This window comes from Trichomycterus rosablanca, chromosome 6, assembly GCF_030014385.1.
Source record: "Trichomycterus rosablanca isolate fTriRos1 chromosome 6, fTriRos1.hap1, whole genome shotgun sequence".
NCBI classification, from domain to species: domain Eukaryota; kingdom Metazoa; phylum Chordata; class Actinopteri; order Siluriformes; family Trichomycteridae; genus Trichomycterus; species Trichomycterus rosablanca.
In genome coordinates, this window is record NC_085993.1 from 17,644,075 (window position 1) to 17,670,903 (window position 26,829).

Here is a 26,829-nt window from a genome sequence, read left to right on the forward strand (position 1 = left end):
TGTCATGAATGTAACCAAAAGGTGTAAAACACTCACTCACTCACTGTCTTAACCACTTATCCAATTAGGGTTGCGGGGGGGTGCTGGAGCCTATCCCAGCTTTTCAATGGGTGCAAGGCACACAGTAACACCCTGGATGGGGCGCCAGTCCATTGCAGGGCAGACACACACACACTCATTCACCTATAGGGCAATTCAGTGTCTCCAATTAACCTGACTGAATGTTTTTTTGGACTGTTGGAGGAAACTGGAGCTCCCGGAGTAAACCCACGCAGACACAGGGACATGCAAACTCCACACAGAAAGGACCCGGACCGCCCACCTGGGAATCGTACCCAGGACCTTCTTGCTGTGAGGCGACAGTGCTACCCACTGAGCCACCGTGCCACCCAGGTGTAAAACATGACGTTAAAATTCTAATAAATAAATTTAATATTTTCTGGAAATGTGGTTTGTGTCAAATATGAAATAATAAGACTGTGTTTGGTTGCATCTATGAATAAATGAAAAGGTATGCTGAGGTCCAGGCGTATGGACGTGTGTGCTAAAATGGTAGTAGAGTCAGGGTCACTATCACTAAACTTTACTACTGATTAGTGGTTTTGTCGGTCAGGATGACCTGTTTGACAAATCTGTATCTGCATCTGAAAGAGATGACGTCGCAAGTTGAAGAAAATCCTCTCAACAGTGCGCTCTGGTGGGTATTTTTTAAAATGCAGCTTGATGAGAAAAAAAGGCCGCATTTATTTTGACGTACACTGATCAGCCATAACATTAAAACCACCTCCTTGTTTCTACACTCACTGTCCATTTTATCAGCTCCACTTAATATAGAGGCACTTTGTAGTTCTACAATTACTGACTGTAGTCCATCTGTTTCTCTACATGCTTTGTTAGCTGCCTTTCATGCTGTTCTTCAATCGTCAGGACCCCCACAGAGCAGGTATTATTTGGGTGGTGGATCATTCTTAGCACTGCGATGACACTGACATGGTGGTGGCGTGTTAGTGTGTGTAGTGCTGGTACGAGTGGATCAGACACAGCAGCGCTGCTGGATTTTGGCTGCTCAGTGTAGGTCAAGTTTCTGAGTTTTTATTTTGGATTAAAATTAAACACAATCAGTCATCAGCACGAGTGATTTAATTTAGACCTGAACTTCAACGTATAAAGATCATGCTGATGTAACCATTTCCCATACCTTCAACATTGTCCAAACAGGAAAAAGACAATTCGGCAGCATTCAAATTAAAACGTGTGCTGACATTAGCCAAATGTGATGACCATCTATTATGAGAACTTGTCTTCACTAGCTTTTATTGCAAGTTAAATTTTCATTGTATGTACTTAGTCCATATAGTGTATCAGTTACAAGGAAGTACTTTATTTTACAAGTCAGGTGTTTGATTCAAGCAAGCAAAAATAAGCTCAATGTTGTCATGTCATGGAGACTGTAATAAAGTTATAATAAACTGGAAATACAGTCCCTGGTAAAACACCCAAACATCACATTCAAAACCACAGGCATTAAAAGAGAGATGCTGCTTCTAGAATCTAAGTGTGAATACAAAAGGCAGACATTTGTAGCCATGCAGAAATTTGACAAACTGATAATGTTGGAACTCTAAGGTTCTAAAAAAAGGGCAAAAAAAAATTTACCAGGTCTAAAAATGCTCATGACAAACTCACGGCACTTAACAAAACAGAAGCATATGAACTTAAACTGAATTACTAAATGCCAGAGTCCCAGAATTTTAGTCTAGTTTCTGTAAGGCAGCTAGACCAGTTCAAATGATATTTTAAGTGGAAGTGAGGCGTAAATACACTGATCAGCCATAACATTAAGCACTTTGTAGTTCTACAATTACTGACTGTAGTCCATCTGTTTCTCTGCATGCTTTTTTAGCCTGCTGTCCCCCTGTTCTTCAATGGTCAGGACCCCCACAGGACCACCACAGAGCAGGTATTATTCAGGTGGTGGATGATTCTCAGGACTGCAGTGACACTGACATGGTGGTGGTGTGTTAGTGTGTGTTGTGCTGGTATGAGTGGATCAGACACAGCAGTGTTGCTGGAGTTTTTAAATACCGTGTCCACTCACTGTCCACTCTATTAGACACTCCTACCTAGTTGGTCCACCTTGTAGATGTAAAGTCAGAGATGATCGCTCATTTATTGCTGCTGTTTGAGTTGGTCATCTTCTAGACCTTCATCAGTGGTCACAAGGCGCTGCCCACGGGGCGCTATTGGCTGGGTTTTTTGGTTGGTGGACTATTCTCAGTCCAGCAGTGACAGTGAGGTGTTTAAAAACTCCAGCAGCGCTGCTGTGTCTTATACCTGCACAACACACGCAAACACACCACCACCATGTCAGTGTCACTGCAGTGCTGAGAATGATCCACCACCTAAATAATACCTGCTCTGTAGCGGTCCTGGGCTAACAAAGCATGCAGAGAAACAGATGGACTACAGTCAGTAATTGTAGAACTACAAAGTGCTTCTATATGGTAAGTGGAGCTGATAAAATAGACAGTGAGTGTAGAAACAAGGAGGTGGTTTTAATATTATGGCTGATCGGTGTTTGTGGCAGATGCAGAAACATCTGTGATTCATTTGAAGATTGATAACATTTTACAGTTTAAATAAAAAAATACATATGCTAATAAGTGACATGTACAAGGATTTAAATTATTTTATTGGTTATCTTGCACTGATTTATTGAAACACATACTAGTGGTATTTGTCTGTTGTTTTATAGATTTATTGTGGGTTTTCTGAAATGGTGACAAAATAAGCTGGGTCAGAAGTACACATACAGAATTTTGATTAATAATTTAGTGGTATAATGTGAATTTGTAACTTTCTGCTATGGCCCTTTAGTTCCTTGTGGTGCTTATTACTGTTTATGGCTGGTAAATTATCTGTCCCTGTATAAATAGAGCTAGCTTAACTGCACTTATTAAAACAGTACATGGATTAGTGGTCTCTTTGTCAAGATCAAACCCTAAACTGTGTGACTGTATGAGGGGTGTGCCGTGAATTAGAAGCTGGTAAAGTAGCCTGCTTCTTAGAGCTTAAGTAAAAAAAAAAAACAGGAACAGGGGTTCCTTTTTTTTTGCATATCAGTCAGTCAGAAAAAGAAATGCCATGACATAAATATCCCCTATAAATGCATGAGAAGTTTTGACTTTTCACCACCAGCTTTACACCATCAAGAAACTTTACCTTACATGAATAAATAATAAAAAGAAAAGTGTTAATGCATGTTTTAAACCACACAATGCATGAAACACAGTACAAAACAAGGTACAGTACTATAATGGGTAGAGTACTATCACTGCCACATTGGAAAATCATCGCATACACATTGCATAGCTCATTCCTGCTATGCTAAGCATTGTAGACTGCATTACATCAACATTTTACTGAATATATTTGTACACATATGTCTGTTGCACATAAAACAGATAAGCAGGATCAAACCTGTTTCAGCAGCTGCTGGATTTTTAAAATAGATATGTCAAGGCTTGATGAAAATGATGAACATCTGGACCTATCTATAGTGTAATCAGGTACGACAGGTACAGTATACGCTGGGTACAGTGTCAGTTTTGTTGATAGGCAGGAAGTAGGTAGAATGTGCATGGTTGACAGCCTGTTAGGAGTCTCTGATGGACCGTACAGTCTTGAACCATTCTTGAGGGAAGTCCATCCTTTCAAACAATCCTCAGCTAAATAGGCTGAACGTAATTGGCTGGGTACAAGCCGAGCTGACCACTGTCCAGCCGTCCTTTACACCAACCCTGTTCATCTTCATCCTCTAGTTTGGTCAGCTCATCACCTGTTAAAAAAGAGTCAGTGCTTCTTTTAGCTGTTTTTAACCTTTAGATTTTTATATAACATCTTAACAACAACACTAATTTTAAAGGTTATGCATAATCCTGCTTATGTTTCAGTGAAGGTCATGGCGTATTAGAGCATCTTTGTCTAACTTTGCTTTATTATTCATGTTTGATTACTTTTATTATTTAAATATTGACTGACCACACCCAGAGGCAAATTTAAACAGAACAGAATTAAATAGAATTGTGTATAGGCAACATTTTTCTTGTTCCATAAGTTTGTAGCTGATTATGATTTTATAATTAAAAACTGCACATACAAATGTGTTTGAGACAAAGACAGGGAAAGCTCATAGCACTGTGTGTGTTGCTTTTTTGGCCCTGGACAATACGTAATGCCTTTACATTTTATTACATTTACACTTTCAGCATTTAGCAGACGCCTTTATCCAAAGCAACTTACAGTACTGTAACCGTATACAGTCTGAGCAATTGAGGGTTAAGGGCCTTGCTCAAGGGCCCAACAGCAGCAATCTGGCAGTGGTGGGGCTTGAACCAGCAACCTTCTATTTACTAGTTCAGTACCTTAACCGCTAGGCTACAACTGCCCTAGGCTACAACTTTACTAATGTAATGTTGTAGTACATAACAACTGAGCAATGACCTGATACACGTCCAAATGCCAGCATTTAAGAATATCTGTACTAAAGATTTCAGAACATTAATCAATCAGAAAGGATGCATTTCTAACAACAATTAATATCATAAATATAATAATAAAACAATAATTCTAATAATCCTAAGTTCTCAGGAGTTTGGCTGACACGTGTTCCACAGGTATCCATACCACTCGCAAAAAACACACCTTTTTTTATGCTTTAAATGTTTATTTTTAATATATACAGTGTATCACAAAAGTGAGTACACCCCTCACATTTCTGCAAATATTTCATTATATCTTTTCATGGGACAACACTATAGACATGAAACTTGGATATAACTTAGAGTAGTCAGTGTACAGCTTGTATAGCAGTGTAGATTTACTGTCTTCTGAAAATAACTCAACACACAGCCATTAATGTCTAAATAGCTGGCAACATAAGTGAGTACACCCCACAGTGAACATGTCCAAATTGTGCCCAAATGTGTCGTTGTCCCTCCATTGTGTCATGTGTCAAGGTCCCAGGTGTAAATGGGGAGCAGGGCTGTTAAATTTGGTGTTTTGGGTACAATTCTCTCATACCGGCCACTGGATATTCAACATGGCACCTCATGGCAAATAACTCTCTGAGGATGTGAGAAATAGAATTGTTGCTCTCCACAAAGATGGCCTGGGCTATAAGAAGATTGCTAACACCCTGAAACTGAGCTACAGCATGGTGGCCAAGGTCATACAGCGAGTTTCCAGGACGGGTTCCACTCGGAACAGGCTTCGCCAGGGTCGACCAAAGAAGTTGAGTCCACGTGTTCGGCGTCATATCCAGAGGTTGGCTTCAAAAAATAGACACATGAGTGCTGCCAGCATTGCTGCAGAGGTTGAAGACATGGGAGGTCAGCCTGTCAGTGCTCAGACCATACGCCGCACACTGCATCAACTCGGTCTGCATGGTCGTCATCCCAGAAGGAAGCTGACGCACAAGAAAGCCAGCAAACAGTTTGCTGAAAACAAGCAGTCCAAGAACATGGATTACTGGAATGCCCTGTGGTCTGACGAGACCAAGATAAACTTGTTTGGCTCAGATGGTGTCCAGCATGTGTGGCGGCGCCCTGGTGAGAAGTACCAAGACAACTGTATCTTGCCTACAGTCAAGCATGGTGGTGGTAGCATCATGGTCTTGGGCTGCATGAGTGTTGCTGGCACTGGGGAGCTGCAGTTCATTGAGGGAAACATGAATTCCAACATGTACTGTGACATTCTGAAATAGAGCATGAGCCCCTCCCTTCGAAAACTGGGCATCATGGCAGTTTTCCAACAGGATAACGACCCCAAACACAGCCTCCAAGATGACAACTGCCTTGCTGAGGAAGCTGAAGGTAAAGGTGATGGACTAAACCCAATTGAGCACCTGTGGCGCATCCTCAAGTGGAAGGTGGAGGAGTTCAAGGTGTCTAACATCAACCAGCTCCGTGATGTCATCATGGAGGAGTGGAAGAGGATTCCAGTAGCAACCTGTGCAGCTCTGGTGAATTCCATGCCCAGGAGGGTTAAGGCAGTGCTAATAATGGTGGTCACACAAAATATTGACACTTTGGGCACAATTTGGACATGTTCACTGTGGGGTGTACTCACTTATGTTGCCAGCCATTTAGACATTAATGGCTGTGTGTTGAGTTATTTTCAGAAGACAGTAAATCTACACTGCTATACAAGTTGTACACTGACTACTCTAAGTTATATCCAAGTTTTATTTCTATAGTGTTGTCCCATGAAAAGATATAATAAAATATTTGCAGAAATGTGAGGGGTGTACTCACTTTTGTGATACACTGTACATACAAGGATTCTTCAAAACGTTTCCGCACTTCCACAATTTATTAAGAATTTCAAAAACAAATGACATCACTTTTCTACATGGTCATCTTCTGATGCATTTTTTTCCAGCGTTGTACCAACTTTTTAATGCCATCAGCAAAAAAAAAAGTCATCATCATCACATGAAAATCTTCCAAAAAGGTGGAAATCAGATGGTGCTAAATCCGGACCAATTACTACTCCTCCTGCCCTCACTGTTTCCAACGAAAATACAAGAGTGCGGAAACTTTTTGAAGATCCCTCGTTTAAAACCAAAATTCAAAGACTAGTAAAATGTTGTCCACAATGTGATCTAAGACACAATCAGAAAACCGTCAATCTAAATCAGCACTAAATCCTGTCACAACTAACTAAAGTGTGCATTCACACTGTGTAAAGACAGTATCAATAATTATGGTAAATAACAAAGCCTAATCCAACAAACATTCATCAATAACTCCTATTATTAAAAAGAAAAATTATTTATGGGCACCTACAATATACTATATTGTAATTTATAAATATTTAATGATTAAGAATTTACAATGTTAAGTTTTTTTGTACACCGATCAGGCATAACATTATGACCACTTTCCTAATATTGTGTTGGTCCCCCTTTTGCTGCCAAAACAGCCCTGCAACTGTGATGCACTGTGTATTCTGAAACCTTTCTATCAGAACCAGCATTAAATTCTTCAGCAATATGAGCTACAGTAGCTCGTCTGTTGAATCGGATCACACGGGCCAGCCTTCGCTCCCCACGTGCATCAATAAGCCTTGGCCCATGACCCTGTCGCCGGTTTTCCTTGGACCACTTTTGATAGATACTGACCACTGCAGACCAGGAACACCCCACAAGAGCTGCAGTTTTGGAGATGCTCTGACCCAGTCGTCTAGCCATCACAATTTGGCCCTTGTCAAACTCGCTTAAATCCTTACGCTTGCCCATTTTTCCTGCTTCTAACACATTAACTTGGAGGATAAAATGTTCACTTGCTGCCTAATATATCCCACCCACTAACAGGTGCCGTGATGAAGAGATAATCAATGTAATTCACTTCACCTCATAATGTTATGCCTCGTCGGTGTATGTGCACTTTTTACAATAAACATAATCTCCCAAAGCAACTTTACAGAGAAAAAACAACAACAATGACACAGAAAGCCTAGGGCGACAGTGGAAAGAAAAAAATATTGAAAGACCGTTGTTGAAAGCCTAGTAACCCACCCTCTCTGTGTAAAATACACCTAAATACATGCTCATATTATTAATTAGCAATGTTCTTTTTGCTTTTAGAAGAAGTTCTATCTTAAGTGAATGTCTCAGTATGTTGGTAAGCTTCTTACCTGCTTTAAAGCTGAGCTCATCCTGCTCCTGCCCTTCATAGTCGTAGAGAGCCCTCACTCTCACCCCTTGGCTTTCTTCCTCCTCAAACGGGTTGGTTCCTCCGTTAGTCTCAGCACCGGCCTGCTCTTCATCCGACCATTCTCCTGATTGTGCCTGGTTCTTATCATAACTGCTCACACTGAAATATCAGAAGTACTTTTGGTCAGAATGCTAATTCGTATTTGGTTGTGTCTATGAGCGACATGCTTAAATGATAACATGGTACAAAAAAATACACAGAAAGTGTATAAAATGTTTCTCCCATTGCAGTAAGTTACAATTTTGAGCTTTAGCTTCTCACTCCAGGATATTATCTAAAGCAACAGAAGAAAAATAGTGATCTTTACCTCCCCCGAATCGCAACCTCTGGTGTAGATTGATTCCCGGCAGTTGAAACATGGGTGAGTGTGACTTCATCAGGGTTCTTTTTTACCTTCTCCTTCTTGTTAATGGAGTGGCCTAATTCTGGATTATACTCCTGAGGAAAGCATTTTATTCAGAGTTAAACATTTATTCAGAGAAGTGTAGTATACTTAAAATGTCAAGCTGATCGTTAAATGCCAGTAAAATTGTGCCAATCCAAATTCCCAAACTCATAATTATTCATATTAATCATCTACATAAAATAAACAATAAAAAGACAGCCAAAGGTGTTCTTTTAATGTAGGTAATAAACATTTTCTGTTCTATCACCACTATGAACCAAAAAGTTAAGATGTATTAAAATTATGCAAAATATATACACTATATTGCCAAAAGTATACAGTTTGGGGATGGCCCCTTCCTGTTCCAACATGACTGTGCACCAGTGCACAAAGCCACATCCATAAAGACATGGATGAGTGAATTTGGTGTGGAAGAACTTGACTGGCCTGCACAGAGTCCTGACCTTAACCCGATAGAACACCTTTGGGATTAATTAGAGCGGAGACTGTGAGCCAGGCCTTCTCGTCCAAAATCAGTGTCTGACCTCACAAATGCGCTTCTGGAAGAATGGTCATAAATTTCAATAAACACACTCCTAAACCTTGTGGAAAGCCTTCCCAGAAGAGTTGAAGCTGTTATAGCTGCAAAGGGTGGGCCAATATCATATTAAACCCTATGGATTAAGAATGGGATGTCACTCGAGTTTATATGCGTGTGAAGGCAGACGAGCGAATACTTTTGGCAATATAGTGTGTATATAGTGTATGTACAGTATATTTAAGCAATAGAACACTCGAGGTCGTGTGTTATCGCGAATAACATCACGGCTGTGATTTGGTCGCAGGCACGCCTTCGGTTCGTGCCTGCGACCAAATCACAGCCGTGATGTTATTCGCGATAACACACGACCTCGAGTGTTCTATTGCTTTTATACAACAGTTTTTACAAAATAAATAAAGAAAATAAATCAAAGAAGCCCTGAATTTCATAATAAATATGCTTTAATATTGACAATACCTTCCGCCAAAAAGTAGTTCCACAACGAATATATAGTTTAACACTACAAAGCAGACATTCCAAGTTGCAAAAACTCATTTCAGGGAGGTAAGAAGAACAAGAAGAAGAAAGCAAGAACCTCCGAAGGGAAAAAAAGAAATAAAAAAAACTCTCGCACACACCAAAGGCTATGGATGAAAACAGAACTACTAGGAGCTGCTAACTGGGCTTAACTAACTGTTCGCGTTACAAACACATTAATGTTCCCTACATAGTGCACTAGATTGTGTATCAGATCATGGATATATGTTCCCTACATAGTGCACTAGATAGTGAATTAGACAATTGATTTATGTTCCCTACATAGTGCGCTAGATTGTATATCAGATAACGGATTTAAAACGCGACCGGGAAAAAAAGTCTGTGTCGCCTGCATGCGTGTTTGTGTGCATGAAGCTTGTCGTTAATGGCAACGCGTCAGCGGAGTAATACCATTGTGGTGTGAAAAGACCATGCTGTTATCACGAATATCAGCACGTTTAGAACGCTTCTCAACCAATCAGATTGTAAGGTTGTTGTATAAATATATATATATATACGTATATGATCATGTACTATCAGTGAATTAACCATCCCTCGTCCAGGTATCTCAACCAGTGAGCAGAGGAAACAAGCCTTCAATTGTGCCCAACTGTGTGTTCGCTATAAGCATTGATGCACCCACGTCTACATTAGACCATACTTAAGACTTCTGTTTTATTACACATGTTCCACTCTGATCCTGTTGGTTTTCAGTCATAAACCAATACCACAGTTGCTTGAAAAAAAAAAGTTCATTTGCCAAGCCTAAATATTTTTTTGCAGTCAGGTGCAGTATTTGGAAAAACTATGCATTTAGGATTTCCTTTCAGACAACTTTTTATGACACTTTTATAAAAAAATCTCATATTTCCTGATTTGGTTCTGGTGGCTGTCCCTGTTGGAAGGACGGTCGATAAGAGTTTAATTAGCATGGTGTAGGGCATGTCTTTCCGTATGCAATGCAGCACTGTCCACCACTGACAGGGGGAAAGATGCAACCAGCTACTGCACGTCAGTGTTTTTATAGTTAATATGACAAATCCCTTAAATGACAGTAATTTCACACCTCAAACTGTGGCCAGTTCATATGCATGCCTGGGCCATGGTTGTTGCTGAACCACCGAAGATCTTCTTGAGGACTGGCAGAGGCGATGGTATGTTCAAGCTCATGGTAAACTGTGGCATAGCTGTAGAGAAAGAAAAGTAATTTCACATCATCTGGATATTATTACAATAAAAGACTACAAGATACACCAAATTAAACTGGCAAATTTTGCTTTGCCTGTAACAGGCCCACCTGCCATGGAGATTTGCAGATCTGCATTATGATCCAGCGTTCAGGTGAAGATCTTACCAAAATCATGAATTCTGAATTTTTATGAGTTGTAGCTACTTATGTTCATGCTTTCTGCTCTTTTCGTATCATGAACACATTCAAAACAATAGAAATCAACATCACACCTTGGTTCAATCAATTTTTTATAAGCCCAACTGCAGAACTGGGTTACTAGTACAGCCCTAGTACTAGGTACATTAGCATTTTACATTTCTAGCTAATGTAATTCAAAGAGAAGGCAAGCTTAGGTTAACCTTTGGTTCTCAGTTAGGTTGAGATGGCGTTTGATGTCCAGCAGCACCTCCTGAATGAAGGACAGTCTCTTCTCCTCAAACTGCTGGCACTGATCAAACACAAGCTCCATGTTTTCCATGTACTGTGGTGTACATTTGCCCAACTCCTCCAGAGCCTTCTCATACTTCTCTTTAGCCTACAACAAAGTACATCAAATAATGATGAATGAATGTGCATATATTATTCAGGTTTATCATTTATTCACATTTCTAAATATATATATATTTATATATATATATTTTTTTTCTTTGTTGGTTAGAGATGTCTAGATAAAAAATTACATTATTCTTGCTTGTTAAGAATAATAGTACCCCAATTGTTCTGATCTAAATGCACATATTTAGAAAAACTGAGCAAAACTAGTTAATAATTAAAGTAATATGAAAGAGGGTGTTCATAGCACCTTAAAGCCATCCCAAAGTGTGTTGCTGACTGACGTCTATAATGCATTTTTATGTAAACTTTGCACTGTATCCATACCTAAGGCCAAACCATTATGGCTAAACCATTTACCAGACTAAAGGCTGAACCAGTTTACACAGTTATTCAAATGGTAGCCTGCTTTTTCCCAGTCTATATTTTTTAACCTTTTGTCTATTAACTGTAAGCTGAGAGACTCAGCTGGTCTGTACAGAATTTGAACATCATATATATTGGAAAAGATATGTTCTTTCATGTCAGCCAAAATAGAAAAAAGTCTATATTCCCACAATTAACACTTCACAATGGCACAGGTTTGCAAAACTGATGTGGCCCACTTTGTCCCTGTAGTCTTAAAAACCTTAGTCTGTCTTTAGTGACTGTCTTTGATGCCTGTCTTTGCCATAATCCTTCCCCCCAGTACTCTGGTTCCCCCACTATGACCTTAATCAATAGGAACTCTTTATTGAAAATAAATAAATGAATTAGGAAAATGTGTAAATGTTCAACCAATATGTAAAGATACTCAAACATGTAGTCATAACCCAATATGACTATCTTCCTAGCATTGGCCATGGTTCGGCTATCATTAGTAACCTCAATAAAGTTAAATGAATTTGGCCCTCAGTGTCCATTACAAGTAGAGAAATAGAAACAGAATAGAAAAATTGTCCTACGTTCCATTTTTATAACAGAAATGAAATTCATATAATGGATATGATTGATGTAAGTAGATAAGAAGTAATGGCTAATGGATTGATCATGCAACCTCTTTGAGGACGGTTACTGAGCAGAACAGTCCTCCTCACATTTCAGGTGCATTAGGGGCAGTACAGCAATGCTGTCATGGTGTAACTCTGCCTTCCTGAACAATGATTAATTAAATGGCTTTAATGGCATGGGATCTCCTATTGCCTGGTTTATTTTTAGTGTACATTAAAACTGGAGTAAAAATCTTACTAAAGATTTAAATTATGTCCTGCTTGAATGGTCAGAATTTTTGTCATATGGGCCACAAGTTTGCACACATCTATTAAAGTAATATATATAATTATAAGTAGTAATTATTTAAATTACTTATATTATATACAGTATATTACTTATATTTTAAGTCTAATGTTACTTAATTATAAGTCTAATGTACAAGACTGCTAATGGCAATAACCCCCTGTCCTACTTGATAGTGGCTTTGCAGCTTTTGGGCATTAAATTACATTGTATACAATTATATAAAACATTCGTAATAAATGTAGTCAATAAATTTCGGGTGGCACAGCAGTCTCTTATGCTAGTCCACCACCACTGAGATCCGGGTTTGAATCTCAGCTGCGTTATCCACTGCCTACTAGGCGTTTACATAGACATGGTTAGATAGCCTGAGCAGGGGATTGGCACTCTGTCCAGTTTGTATTTGCCTTGTGCATAGTGTTTCCCAGTGAAACTGGGCCTGCCGTGATCCTGACCAGGATGAAGTGGGTGATGAAAATAAAATGAATAAAAATGACAAAGAAAAGAAATAAAATACATGCAATACAACAGGAAAAATATAAATCCAAATTGATGAAATTCAATAATTAGATTTCAAACTTTTGTTTTTGTAGTGTTTACATCAGCTCTTTGGTCTACATTCATCCTGACCCACCTTCTGAGAATCATTTTTACACTTATCCAGCTTCTCTTGGAGTTTCTTCTGCTGCTCTGCAGTGGCTCCATTCTCTCCCTTGCTGTTGGCTTCTCGGGTGGAGGCAAGCTTCTCCTCTTTACAGGCCATGTGATAAGCTTTCTTTGCTGTCTCCATCTACCAGAAAAACAAAGACCTTTCAAAAATTCAAACGAATAAGTATTACACTGTTCATACACTGTATGTATAAAAGTCTGTCTGACTTTTTAGATGGAATTGCAAAACAAAAGTGTATTTTTGTTATAACACAGACAGCCAGTTTAGGTGTGTCAACTACACCTATTGCTGCATACCTGCTTTGGTACCCTTTCTAACCCAAACCACTGATTTTTCTCTCTGGGCTTTGCACCAGCACTGAGAGAGGACTGACAAGTGCACCCCCAATGGCTAGGCTGCTCATCCATTGCCACCCAGACATAGCCAATCACATCTGTGTAGACGCTGGACCGGCTGATAGCATTGTCGAGATTTGAACCCCAGATCTCAGTGGTAGTGAGCTAACAACCGTTTGGTAAAACAAGTATAGTTTAATAAAAGTTATGATCAATAAAATATGACAGAAATTTGTGGTACATTAAACCATTTATTTATTATGCATGTCTTTTAAAATGTCCTGAAGGCTTTCCTGTTTTGCGAACAGCTAGGAACCTGCAACTGTTCTGATAAACAAATAGAGGTCCAGGATTTCCAAGGTTGATCAAGGACCATTCAATAGGCACTTCTAGAAAAGTACTTTATAGCTTTTAGTTCTCAAAACCTTGTTGTTCTTGGTCATTACCTTCATCACAAAGTACTGTACATTTCTCATAAATAAACAAATGTAAAAAAAAAATACAGCACGTGCAAGAAGAAAAAAAGTATATGGCATGGCAATATTGTATTGTCTTGTTTTGAATAACTGTTACTGTTTATTTTTGGGTTAAAGTCTTAACTATGTGTATTTTCTTACCTCTTTTAGCTTTTTGGCCCATGGTTTCTGAGCTTTTTTAAAGCCTTCATCTGCCTCTTTGGTCTCCTTGAAACTTCCCATAATCTGCTTGTGGTAGGAGTCTTTCTGCCAGTTTTTCACTTTTTCAAAGTCCTCATTAATCAGATTGTTCTTCATGTCCTGGTGGAGCTCACTCACTTTCTCCGTCTCAGTCATCACTGCAATCCAAGCTCGCTCCACCGATCCGTACTGAGGCCCTGATACACAGAGGAAAAGATGAACGGCCTAATAGGTAAAGGAAAGTGGGTGCTTTTGGTTATACATCATCAGCTTTATGTTGCAGCATGTGTAATTAGAATGATTTAATTGCATTTAGGCAGTGGCAGCTCAGTGGTTAAGGTACTGGACTGGTAATCAGAAAACTGCTGGTTCAAGCCCCATCACTGCAACATTGCCACCGTTGAGCCCCCAAGCAAGACTTCTCAATTACTTAAAATGGATAACAAGCTTCTACATAATGCATGAAATGTAAATGAAATTAGTATTAGATAAAAAGTGAAAAATGAGAAAAAAATAAGCTTCACTTTTTTGGTGCTGTCTGGGTGGGGCAGGTATATATTAGATACCATATCCAGGCATTATATAATAAAATAATTATGGATTGTTTATTTAATACAAATTTTAAAATTAATATTCACAATAAAAATACTTTGAAAGCTTTTATCTTTATTCATTAAAATGCAGGTGATCTTGCATAATCTAATGTTACTGAGGTTAAATCAAGTTGTATTTCATAAAAGAAAAAAAAATTACTTAGATACAGCATTTTTTATAACTTTATAGCACCTCTTTCCACCAGCTGTCTCCATCTCTTGGACCAGTCAGTTAGCTGCTGTGCATAGGCCTTCTCTATTTTGGCACGCTCCTGAATGCAGTTCATGAGGTCATTGCAGAGCCGGTGGCCATCATCAATCCGCTTCACTGTACGCTTGTAGTGTCCGACCTAAACAAAGAACAATCACTATGTCAGCATCTCACTATGTTATCTTATAAATCTTTTCCCTTTTGTCTGCTCTCATATTCAGGGGTTGCCACTGCAGATCTTTTTGGTCCACATAAGTGAATTGGCACAGCTTTTTTTCAGTTCCTGACACAACCCTTCTTATTTTATCGGGGCTTGGGACCTGCACTGACAGTGCACTCACAATTTCACCTGGTTTGGCTAGCCAGCACCCCACCTCCTCTTCCCATGTATACCCAATCAGGTCTGTGTAGATGCGCAACCAGCTGGTAGTAGGGATGTCCCGATTCCGATCTCAAAGATCGGAATCGGGGCCGATCAAGGCATTTTTAACTGATCGGAAATCGGCTTTACTAATGCCGATCATAAGCCGATATTTTGTTTTACGTCAGCATGTCCGCTGTGTGGAAATACTTTAAATTGAAAAGTGAAACGAGTCCAACAGCGAAGTGTAATGTCTGCAATGCGAGCGTTTCACGAGGCGGTAGGAGCAGAGCTGCATTCATTACTGTAGAATTTTACTGTACTTTTAATCCGAGTATGAAAATTTCAGGACCATAACATACAGCTTTTACGAGTTTACGTGTTACAAGACTGAACGACATCTCAGTATCAAGCTCTCTGATTGGCTTAGTTATGTAACCGAGCGTCGTAGTGATGCACTTGCTTAATAAAGAAATAAATACACAGTATATTCACAAATTGTCGGAAGCAAAACACTTTATTAACTTCTTCTGTTACTGTACTGAATCGCGGACAGCTAGAGCCGAGCACGCTATCCCATGCACTATGGAAGCCCCAAAGGGTCAAAACACACTCACTTTGCGTAGAAACGTCCATCAAACCATTGTCACAATACAAGCACTTTAAGAACTGGCTTTCCTTCATAACAAAAGAGTGACTTTCCATTTTATTTTGGTATTCAGGTACTACTGTAATGCTGTTAAGTAACTTATTTGTTTTTTTTATATTCAAGTTAAGCTGCTACACCACTTGTGAGTGGAGATTTTTGTTCATTTTTAGTGTATCACTGCATTAAACAGAATTATGTTCTTTGAATATAAAGTTCAAAGTGAAACTAATTATCTCACTTCATTTTTACTACAATGCTGCACTAGGTTTGTTTACTTTTATTTTGTAAAAGAACATTAAGCAATAGCTTGGATGCAGGCAATTTTTTTCCTACAGCACTGCAGAGCTATTCAGTTGTTAAACATGTACATTGAATTAATTTGAATAACTGTAATGTACTTGAAGTGTGCACTGTGTGAACAGTATTATCTAGTTCTTATCTAGACAATATATAAAATACAAGTATCGGTTTGAGAATCGGTATCGGATCGGGATCAAAATTAAAGATCGGGATCGAGATCGGGAACAAAAAAACGTGATCGGGACATCCCTAGCTGGTAGTACTGCTGAGCTTCAAACCCTGTATCTAAAGGGTAGTGGGCTGGTGCTGTGCCTTCTAGGTATTAAAAAATACCCTGAAATATTTCATAATGAATATAGTAAGGATATTCTTTCTTTATTTTTTATTGCAAGATGTGTATCCACTTAATTGACCAATAACAAACAATAATTAAAAAAACATATAGAAGGAAAATTCAGTACAATGCTTTTATTCCAAATTATTTAATAAGCAGAACAATTTGAGTTAAGGTATCTGGCATGTTCCCCTTTTTTGCACTCAGGGTGGCATAGACACCACACGTTTGTCCAGAATGAATTCACAATATTCCAAAGAGTAACCTGAGATGGTACTAAAACAATGACCCCATAAATGTGTCCCCATAAATGCTTGATGGGATTTAAGTCAGTTGACTGGAGGAAAGTCTAGACAATCAGCACTGCTCTTGTGGTAGCTTTGTACTTTGAGATTTGCAATTAAATTGCTGCATTAAATTCAAAACATCAAGCAGGACAACTTGTATAAAATATAACCAAGTGTTAACTTGTCAGGGTTACTTGGTCAGGGTTGTGGTGGGTTCTAGACGCTACATAAATGTCTGTACGTAGATGCCAGACCCATCGATAACCATTTATTGAATACAGTTTCAATAAAATTAAGGTTAGAAATAATAAAGCTTTATAATACATGTAAATGTCTCAACTAATATACACACAGCTACAATTTTTTTGTGCAGTGACTGACTAATAATGAATATTTTTGAACTAACGTAATTATTTGTGCTTGTTTAGACTGTTTAATATGTTTTCTTGGGTATAAAGAAATTCCAGTCAATGTGCTGCTATATTCATGTATTAGTTTCTGAACATCAATGCTTATTTCTCCCACACGGCTTTGTAAGAGACACAGCGTACAGAGCCCTTGGTTTCAGGTTTCACTGCAGCTCACACATGACACAAAACCACTACGTCAGATTCAGCGATCAGCTTGAACTCTGGTGGTTACACTGATGCTGCACAGTATAAACATGTCAGTTCACAACTACATCCGTTTTACAGGTCGTTATAGTGCTCCCACAGGTGTCTAACCTCCCAGAAGCTGTCGGTGGTCTCATCAGGCCCCAGAGACTCGTCGTAGGAACCAGACATGTTGTAAATTTTGGCAGAACAAGCTCTAGGCTGGAGGTAAATGCAGCAATGTGGACTTCACCATGCACTGTGGGAGAAAAAAACAACACTATGTTCAAATTATTAAGTCACACTAGAAGATAAGTTACACAGATAATTGAAATCCAAAGACTGCTCTGATATACAGGTCTCATACAAGTGTATGTAAACTTTTATATTAATTTTATGCAAAAAGACAACCCCAGTTATAAATCTACAGTGATCCTCTATGTAGTCATTACTAGGAACTAATGTCTAAGGCTGTCTTACTTAGTCATGCAGTGCATAAGTCATAAAAACTTTCATATTATGGTTGACCACCTTTCCCCACCCTTAATGCACCCATGCACATTTGCAAACCCACAATCATAGTACATTTTTACTGTTCAATGCTGTTTGTTTTATCATGCTTTTAGCTCAGCATAAGCTTTAAATGTTACATATACAGAGGTACTTTGTAACTCAACGTCCCCTAAACTCAAAATCTTTGAAACTTGATGCCCTTCGTCGAGAATTTGTACCCTTAAACTCAACGTGTTCAGCTTTTTGTTTTTTAATGTATTTATTTAATTTCAAATTAACAATGAACAGCCGCTTTGTTCAGCGCTTGGCTTGAGCGGTGCAGTTAAACGCCATCAAAGTGAGCAAATGAGACGAATCTGCATCTGTGTGGAATAACCGTCAAATTCACTCTGAAATTGTCTACATGTATCTGTGTTTATCTGGATTTTTCTCCTGTTTCACTTTTAAACTTGTGTTATAGCTCAGATCGAGAATCAGTCGAGAGAGTCTAAAACGCTTATCTTTAAACTTATCTCACGTTAAGCTTTGTGCCGCATTTCATGTGAATGCGCATTTACTGATACGGTATTCCAAGATCAATCATCTCCACGATTAAGAAGCATAAGGAAACAATAAAGAAGTAAAAGTAAAGTGCAGGTTTTATTGTATTGTTTATTGATTTTGAACTCTTTTAAATTGTATTGCAGTGTTTTGTGTTATTTTCAGTGTTTAAGTGTCAAAAACCACCCCATTATTTTACATTAGCCTAAAACATATTCAGTTCCACGGGACCACACCACGGGGGTTTCTCATACATCCTCATGGAAAAAATATCTCAAAACTCACTGCCACTTTCTTTTTAGCTATTTCAATAAATTCTTAGAATGTAAAAAAGACAAACTACAGTCTCACTTATACTGTAGAGTTTCTGCATAGATGTTTCATTTGCACGTGCATGAGAAAGAGTGATGCAATTTGTGTCTTGTCTCACCATGTGTAAGCCATGCGTTTAATCCTGTATGCCAGTTATACATAAAATGCAATGTTTTTGTGCAAAATTTGACTGAATTGCGCCTAAATCCAGCTGCAAAATGCTGAGTCGTCTAACCGTATATATATGTTATATAAAAATCAGATATTATAAATGAGATGTTATCAACAAAGCTTATTTTTTGAATTCTGAAATGTTACCTTTGAACTGCTTATTTCTACCCTTTTCTAAATGGTCGGTAAAAACTATACACTACTGGTAACTGCTCACTTCACCTGGGCTCTGCTGTACAGCATCTAAACTGATAACAGCTAACTGATTTTTGACCACTTTAGAGAAGAGGATCTGTAAACACAGAGTCCTGCTGCATACAATGTTCTTTTATAAACTGTTGATTGCGTATTGACCCAGATCATTTGATACATTCCCTGTATTCCCTGGTGCAATAATATTTTTGGTAAAAAAAAAATACTAGTAATATTTAAGAGGTAAAATATTGTTAACAGTATGTGTACAGTGCAAAACACATTACTAGACTTCACACTAATAAGATTGGCCTTTTAAAAGACATAATTAGAATCATTTGAACCCAGGTGTCCGTATCGGCGTTTTTAGAAAATGAAAGTGCACCACTAAAACGGATGATACAATTGAATTAGCCAGAAGTGACAGGACAATAGATTTGGCTTTCAGAGCAGAGGCACAGCATGATGTGGGGGAGCAGCACTTTTATTTAATAGGGTAGAAAAGGGGGGGCACTTAGGACCAGTCAACGGCAGGGTAAGGCAGTTTTAAACAACAAAAGAACAGTGGAAAAAGCAATACAAGAAAAACAACCATAAATACAGAATATGAACCTGTTGGATGTCGTTTAAGCAATACAGAACAAACCTGTCATGTTATGATGGTGGTTTTCTTTACCAAAACTCTTGATTTATTTATTCCAGCCGACCAAGCTGGCCTTTTGTTCCGTAACTATGCAAGCATCACTGACGTGACAGACAATAACATCTGAGCTATTTACTAGCTTAGCTTGCTGAAAGCTAATGGAAAATTTGATCTCATGTACAAACATTGTACCAGGTAGAGAAACATGGCAAACACTATGCACATTTAAAAACTGACACCTAAACTTGCTTTGTTTATCTTTCTTTTCCAGCCATTAACCTATGGCAAATTTAAACTGATTTCCTTGATATAACTTATTAGACTACACCAAAATGTTATTTAAAAAAAAAAATAGCAAAAGTAATACATAAAGAGTACTACTCTTTACCCTCGACTGTGGCTTGACTTCATCACAGACAAAACACAACAGCATGTAACTGCAGGGTCTCCGCCACCATCTACTTCACTTAAAGCACACTCACTGACTAGTTATAGATCCAGTAAATTGCCAACACCAAAAAAAAAAACACAATGCCTTTGGCGAGCAGCACTACTGGAACAATAACATCTTACCTGCTCTCTTTCATTAACAAGAAACTGCCAGTAGATCCCATGTACATCTCCTCCAATATCAGTATTCTGTTAATCTGTTTATTATTCTTCTATTCCTGTATACTCCCTACACAAATCCACAATATGCAAATCCACATCAAAAATCACACCAGTTACAGGTTTGGGTACAAGTCCACTCCATGTGGTGGTAAAACTGATGAGAAATGTCTACAGCAGTGTGGTGGGTGTTTCTCTGAGACTTTGTCTGTGTGTGTATGGGGGGAAAGGGGGGTGTCTGGGGTGTGAGGGTCGGTTATTGTTGAATGGGAGAGCAAGAATCCTGTCACATTGTGCCTGATTAGCTCTAACGGCTTAGATTAATCAAGAGTGTGAGGGGAGAGATAAGGACCTATTTAGGTTGTAAAATTCGAAAACCTACGTAACTGAATATTTAATTAAATATATTTTAAATTACTTTCACTGTAAGCAGTCTTTTAGTATCTAGTTGATCACACTACTTTTTTGTTTTTGTGATTTTGGTCATTTTTTGTGTAAACAAGAACAAGAAATTAAGAAAATTTTTAGTACAGTGGTTTTCAGTCTTTTTTGTGCAATTTATTAGGTACGTACATTCCAATTGTTATACATTATATACATATATACAATATACACTATATGGCCAAGAGTACTTGGGCATCTGACCATGAGCGTGTTGGACATCCCATTTCAAAAACAACTGGTATTAAAATAGAGTGACCTCTATGTAATCTTTAAAGTATGTGGAAATTTGTGCCCATTTAGTCAAAAGAGCATTTGTATGGCTGGTCAGGGAAGCCTCAACTGATGTTCCAGTTCATTCCAAACATGTTCAGTGGGGCTGAGGTCTGGGCTCTATGCAGGTCACTACAGGTCTTTAAACCAAGCTATTCTTCATGTCTTTATAGACCTTACTTTGTGCACAGGGGCTCGTGCTGAAACAGGAAAGGTCCTTCTTTAAACTGTTGCAGCAAAGTTGAAACTATATAAAAGTAATATAATATATAATTATATATTTATAATATAATATAAAAGGAAATTTTTTTAAACGAATTTATTACTCCTGTTAGCAATTGTTGTGGCTGAAATGCATAAATTTAATAATTAGAAGGGGTGTCCCAATACTTTCGTCCATATAGTGTACATGCATTACAATAACTGACTGTAGTTCATGAGTTGCACTGGACATCTAAATGTACTCCCCATAAGACCCCCACTTTGGAGTGTGTGCCAGTGATGACACAGTAATAACACAGTAGTACATGTTGTACTGGTGTTGATATGTATCAAGTACCGGGCGGCCCGGTGGCTCGGTGGGTAGCACTCTCGCCTCACAGCAACAAGGTCCTGGGCTCGATTGCCAGCTAGAGAGATCTGGTTCCTCTCTGTGTGAAGTATGCATGTTCTCCATGTGTCTCCGTGGGTTTCCTCCCACAGTCCAAAGACATGCAAGTGAGGTGAATTGGAGATACAAAATTGTCCATGACTGTGTTTGACATTACAGACCTGAACTGATGAATGTTGTGTAACCAGTAACTACATGTCCTGTCATAAATGTAACCAAAGTGTAAAACATGACATTAAAATCCTAATAAATAAATAAAAGTATCAAGTACAGCAGTGTTTATATGAAATATCTATTTATTTGACTTCTTTGAAAGTCTGTTAGTTAGCAGATGTTTCTATATTGATCTTCATATTGTATTATTTTTTATAGTCAAGCTTAGTTACAGTATATACCAGTATAAATTTAAATACCAGTATAGAAAAAAGTACAGTCATATTTTCATCAGTAACTAATTAGTAACTAAGATTGTGAAATGTTGTAGTGATACATACTAGTTAAATAATCTTTAATCTTTAGTTCACTGATCAGATTGAATGCACTTGATAACTTATCTGGGAGTTAACATGTTCAAAGTCTCACATAAAGCATGTAACGTTGTTCCATAGCTACAGTCCACAACATTAAAATAAACATCTTATTAATGACGTATGCAGTTAGAACACTACCTAGAACACTCTGTTAAAATTGCCAAATGTAATTGTCCAAGAGTGTCTATCAATGCATTTGATCAAATCAGGTTAGTCTTTATTAGGATGGTTGATATATTCTGATTTATCTGTAATAATTTTACATAAAGTATATGTCTATTAGGTTAAAATTATTTACTATCTAAAATTTGATATTTGATCTGAAGGGGGAGCAACAGATTTCACTTGGGATGCAAATTTTGCCAATTTCTCACTCACTCACTTTCTTTACCGCTTATCCAATTAGGGTCACGGGGGGGGGGTACTGGAGCCTATCCCAGCTTTTCAATGGGCGCAAGGCACACAGTAACACTCTGGACACAGGGCAGATACACATGCACACACACACATACACATACACCCATTCACTGTCTCAAATTAACCTGACCTGCATATTTTCGGACTGTGGGAGGAAACCAAAGCTCCCAGAGGAAACCCATGCAGACACAGAGAGAACATGCAAACTCTGCACAGAAAATACCCGGACCCTGCCTGGGGCTCGAACCCAGGACCTTCTTGCTGTGAGGCGACAGTGCTACCCACCGAGCCACCGTGCCTTGCCAATTTCTTTTAACTGATAACCAACATACTTAGAGCAACTCATAAATATATGAATATAAATATAATTTCATATCAACAAAACAGTGTAAAGTAGTAAATGTGGCAGTAATGTACAGTAGAACAGCAAGATGAACATAAACATCATGAGCTGAAAGAGTTCAGTGCTCAGAATGTAAAGTTTAAACTAGAGATGGGACGATCGATCGGCTACGAATCGGTATCGGCCGATTTTTAATCAAAATATGCTATCGGCGATCGGCGATATTTCCTAAAAGTAGCCGATCCGATCGTGTGATATATAAAGACCATGTTAAGTTAACAGCTGAGTGGATTGATCCAGACTTTGAGCTACGAAGCACCAACCATCACATCACCATTCATCAACAATCGTACAGAAACCATCGTGAAAGCTCTTACGATGTAATTTTGCTGATTGTAATATTTACTTTAAAAAGATAATTCAACCCGGTCACATCTGAGTCGATTCTATCAGCACGTTATATAAACTCCTGGTTCACTTTGGTAAATCGTAAGCGGTTCTTACTTGTGATGTAGATGAGAACAGAAGACGTTACAGAGCCAATCCGAGGCAAAAGTTTATTCATTACCAAATTCGTTAGTTCAGGATCATCTGCTGAACTTTTAGAAAACTTTTAGCTCCTTAGACGGAACGAGTCTGACGGTCGGTTACAGATCTGTGGTAATAGCAGTTTAATTAAGCTTTTTAATGAAGCTTTTTAATGTAAGAGACTCACACAGAATGTTCTGTAGTAGCTGGTGTTTATTTAAAACCACGACATTTAATTAATAACAGTAAACACGGAGAGATAACTGAGAAGAGAAACTTACGCTTCACATAAAAACAAATCAACTCATTAATCAATGAATCACTTATAGCGATACTGTGAACAAAGCGTATCTTCTAAAGGCACAAACACACACACACACACACACACACACACACACACACACACACGCGCGCGCGCGCGCTGCTCTGGTTTATCTTTACTGTGAGGCTCTTTTTAAGTTTATTTACTGCTAATCCTGGTGGGGTTTAAACCTGCAACCTTCCGATTACTAGTCTAGTACCTTAACTACAGAACTACCAATGTCCAAATCCAAAGTAGAGATGCAGTCCATATATTAAAGCTATTCCTGATAATATAAAAGTATATACAGTGGAACCTTGATTTAACAGACTAAAAAGGGGGAGCACTGGTCCTTAATATGCAATTGTCCAAAACAGCAAGGTTATTTTTTTCCAGGGTGTGCAAAAATATACGACGACACAGCACTAAGGTTCACAAAAGTGCTAAACATGCACATATGATAAACAGTAAAATGAACAATGTAAATAGATATGTAAATATGTAACGTAAAACCTGTAAATAAATATTAAAATTGGTGTACTGGGGAGAAATTTCATTTACTTTGTGTGGTGGAGGAGATTTTTTGCAGGTTTTTTTTTGCCGTGATCGTATAGTGGGGACTCAGAGTATCTATTATTCTGAGTCTGATGCACTGCTGGTGGATACTGGAGTAGTGCTGGTGCAGAACTAAACACTAGAACTTTCAAAAATTAAGCATAAAACACTGAGAAAAAGGCGAGAACAGAAGAAGTGAGCCTCCCGACAAAATAAAGCCGATTACTCATGTAAACAGAGAGACGTGCGCCGGCTAGTGGACATTTACTGAACTACTGTTATTGGTACGCTTTTTTTGCAGGAATTTTAAACAGTCGGACCGAAAATTGGTTTTCCAGATTATGTCCGTTGAATCTGTTAAATGGAGGTTCCACTGTATGTATACAAAACATATAAACATTTTCTGTTTGGATTAAACTGATGCACTCTTTTACTGAACAAGCATGTAAACTGGTGTGTGCGGTAGGGGTGGGCGATATAATATCGTTCACGATAATACAGTGAAATAATGGCGACCAATGCAGAGAGTAGTACCGGAGTTAGCACTGAGGACGAACTAGTCCCTACAAGGGGAGCTACATCACTAGTGTAGAAGTTTTTCGGATACAGAAGGTCAGACTCCAAACAAACGACAAAAATACTGACGACAAATGGTGGCAACATCACATTTATTTCAGCACCTAAAGCAAAAGCACCCGCGTGAGTACGAGGAGTGTCGGTCACTGCGTGAGTCCGAGAATGATGTGAGAACAAAAACTGTGTCAGTGAACGAACATAGAATACACAGGTTACCACCTGGGAACGTTTAAAACACAAAAGCGCTAAGCGGAACGCTTTCCTTCACATATGAGCATGGAAACTGAATCACTGAGTCAATGAGTCAGAAACGACTCTTTTCAGACGAATTATTCATTGGAATCGAATCAGAAAACTGTGCTCTTATCTGTGGTAAAGATTCATTCGTCTTGCTGACTCTGTGGGCAAACAACTCCGATTCAGGAGATTCAGATGTATGAACCAATCAGAGCTTCGAATTTAGACTTTGGGCGGAATTTCAAGCTCTCTCTTCATTGGTTGTTGTATAATTGACAGACACGCTTTCATTATGCAATGATAGCAAATCATGATCAAATATTAAACGTTTTCGGGATTTTCGATGCTCATTCATTTGAAGTAAAACGGAGCAGAAATGTGATTGTGAGATTCTGCTGGTTTGTTTAATATAAATGTTGTCAATATTAATACAAATACAGCCTTATAATAATACAAAAAATAAACACTGTAATTAGTCAGAATTGATCAGAACTACAATGTTTTGTGTTTTTAAGAGAACTTATAAACAATATAAGGTAAAATACGGGCGGTGGCCTGCTATTGTACGTTAAGTTTACATTATATCGTATCGTATATCACCACTTCTCAAAAGCATATGGAGATATGAGTTTTTTAGCCATATTGCCCAGCCCTACTGAAAGTGATGCTTAATTTAATGTACATTTAGTAACATTTGTACCTTAGATTTCCTGAGTGTCTGCAAAACAAAAGTGTTTTTTAAATAAACCTTAAAATAAACTAAAAAAGTGTTCTTATATATCGCGAGTGAATATCGTTATCGCAAAAATATCTCAAAATATCGTGCGGTTTCAGGGTGGCTGAGTCTCAAGTCAACAGTCCCAATCTAGCTCCGCTCTCAGTTCAATCAGGCATCACTGGTGACTGGTTATTGGTTAACCAGTTAATCATTAACATCACTAGATCTCACACATAAATCAGCGCTGTACTGAATAGAAACGTAACAGTGCTTGCCTTGCACTGTTACCCAACAGCTGTGTCGGGTCAAAATCTAAATTCCTGCTATCAGGTTTTGCCTCTGATGCCCCAATATAAAGGTAGGACTCTGCTGAGCTTGTTAAGGTTGTTGCCAGTAGCTTGGAGATAACTATAGCATCTTGATTAAACGCTAAATGCTGAACATGATCTGGTCTTGATAATTATGTGTATGTTGATGTTCTACATTACTGACAAACACCCTGTTTTTACTTAATAAAACCTAAAGTCTCATTGACATGAAACTCTGTGATGTGGTTATTACTTTAATGTGTTGCTCTAAGGTTGTCAGTTAGAGGCTGACCACTGACTAATGACAGCTGGTTACCTTTACAAAAAATGTTACATTTTGAACCATCTCTCCGACAAATTAAAATAGCAAAAACTGGATACAAGTGCTTCATTTAAAAAGTCTAAAAACACATATTCTGAATACATGTGTTCCATCACTGTCCAGCCCCTGTCAGTTGACAAAATTCATGACTGCACCCAGAAGGTGTCCAACAAATTGCCCTATCAACACAACACAGCCTCCACCTCAGCAGTCAGGAAGATGCAGATCAATGCTTTCAAGGTCAGCAATGCTGCTGCTTTACACATTCACAGCTAACTGCAGTCTTACTAGTGCCTTCTCCCACCTTAAGAGACCATACTATTAAGCATTAGATGTTAAGAACAAATAAGGATTTATAAATTAGCTTTATTTTACAGCTAGGCCGGAGACAAAAAAAAAACA

At 38.3% G+C, this 26,829-nt stretch overlaps 1 protein-coding gene across 1 annotated transcript in view; it reads right to left on the minus strand.

Annotated features, from left to right (window-relative positions):
- Positions 1 to 2,700: 2,700 nt before the first annotated feature.
- Positions 2,701 to 26,829, minus strand: part of pacsin1b (protein kinase C and casein kinase substrate in neurons 1b) — a 31,263-nt gene continuing 7,134 nt past the window's right edge. Inside the window, exons 2-10 of the mRNA XM_062996689.1 lie at positions 17,421 to 17,547; positions 14,747 to 14,903; positions 13,922 to 14,157; positions 12,934 to 13,089; positions 10,832 to 11,007; positions 10,308 to 10,428; positions 8,086 to 8,216; positions 7,699 to 7,877; positions 2,701 to 3,838 (exon numbers count right to left, since the gene is read on the minus strand). Of these exons, the coding sequence (XP_062852759.1) occupies positions 3,729 to 3,838; positions 7,699 to 7,877; positions 8,086 to 8,216; positions 10,308 to 10,428; positions 10,832 to 11,007; positions 12,934 to 13,089; positions 13,922 to 14,157; positions 14,747 to 14,903; positions 17,421 to 17,480 (1,326 nt within the window). The 5' untranslated portion in view covers positions 17,481 to 17,547 and the 3' untranslated portion in view covers positions 2,701 to 3,728. The remainder of the gene's footprint in view (positions 3,839 to 7,698; positions 7,878 to 8,085; positions 8,217 to 10,307; positions 10,429 to 10,831; positions 11,008 to 12,933; positions 13,090 to 13,921; positions 14,158 to 14,746; positions 14,904 to 17,420; positions 17,548 to 26,829) is intronic.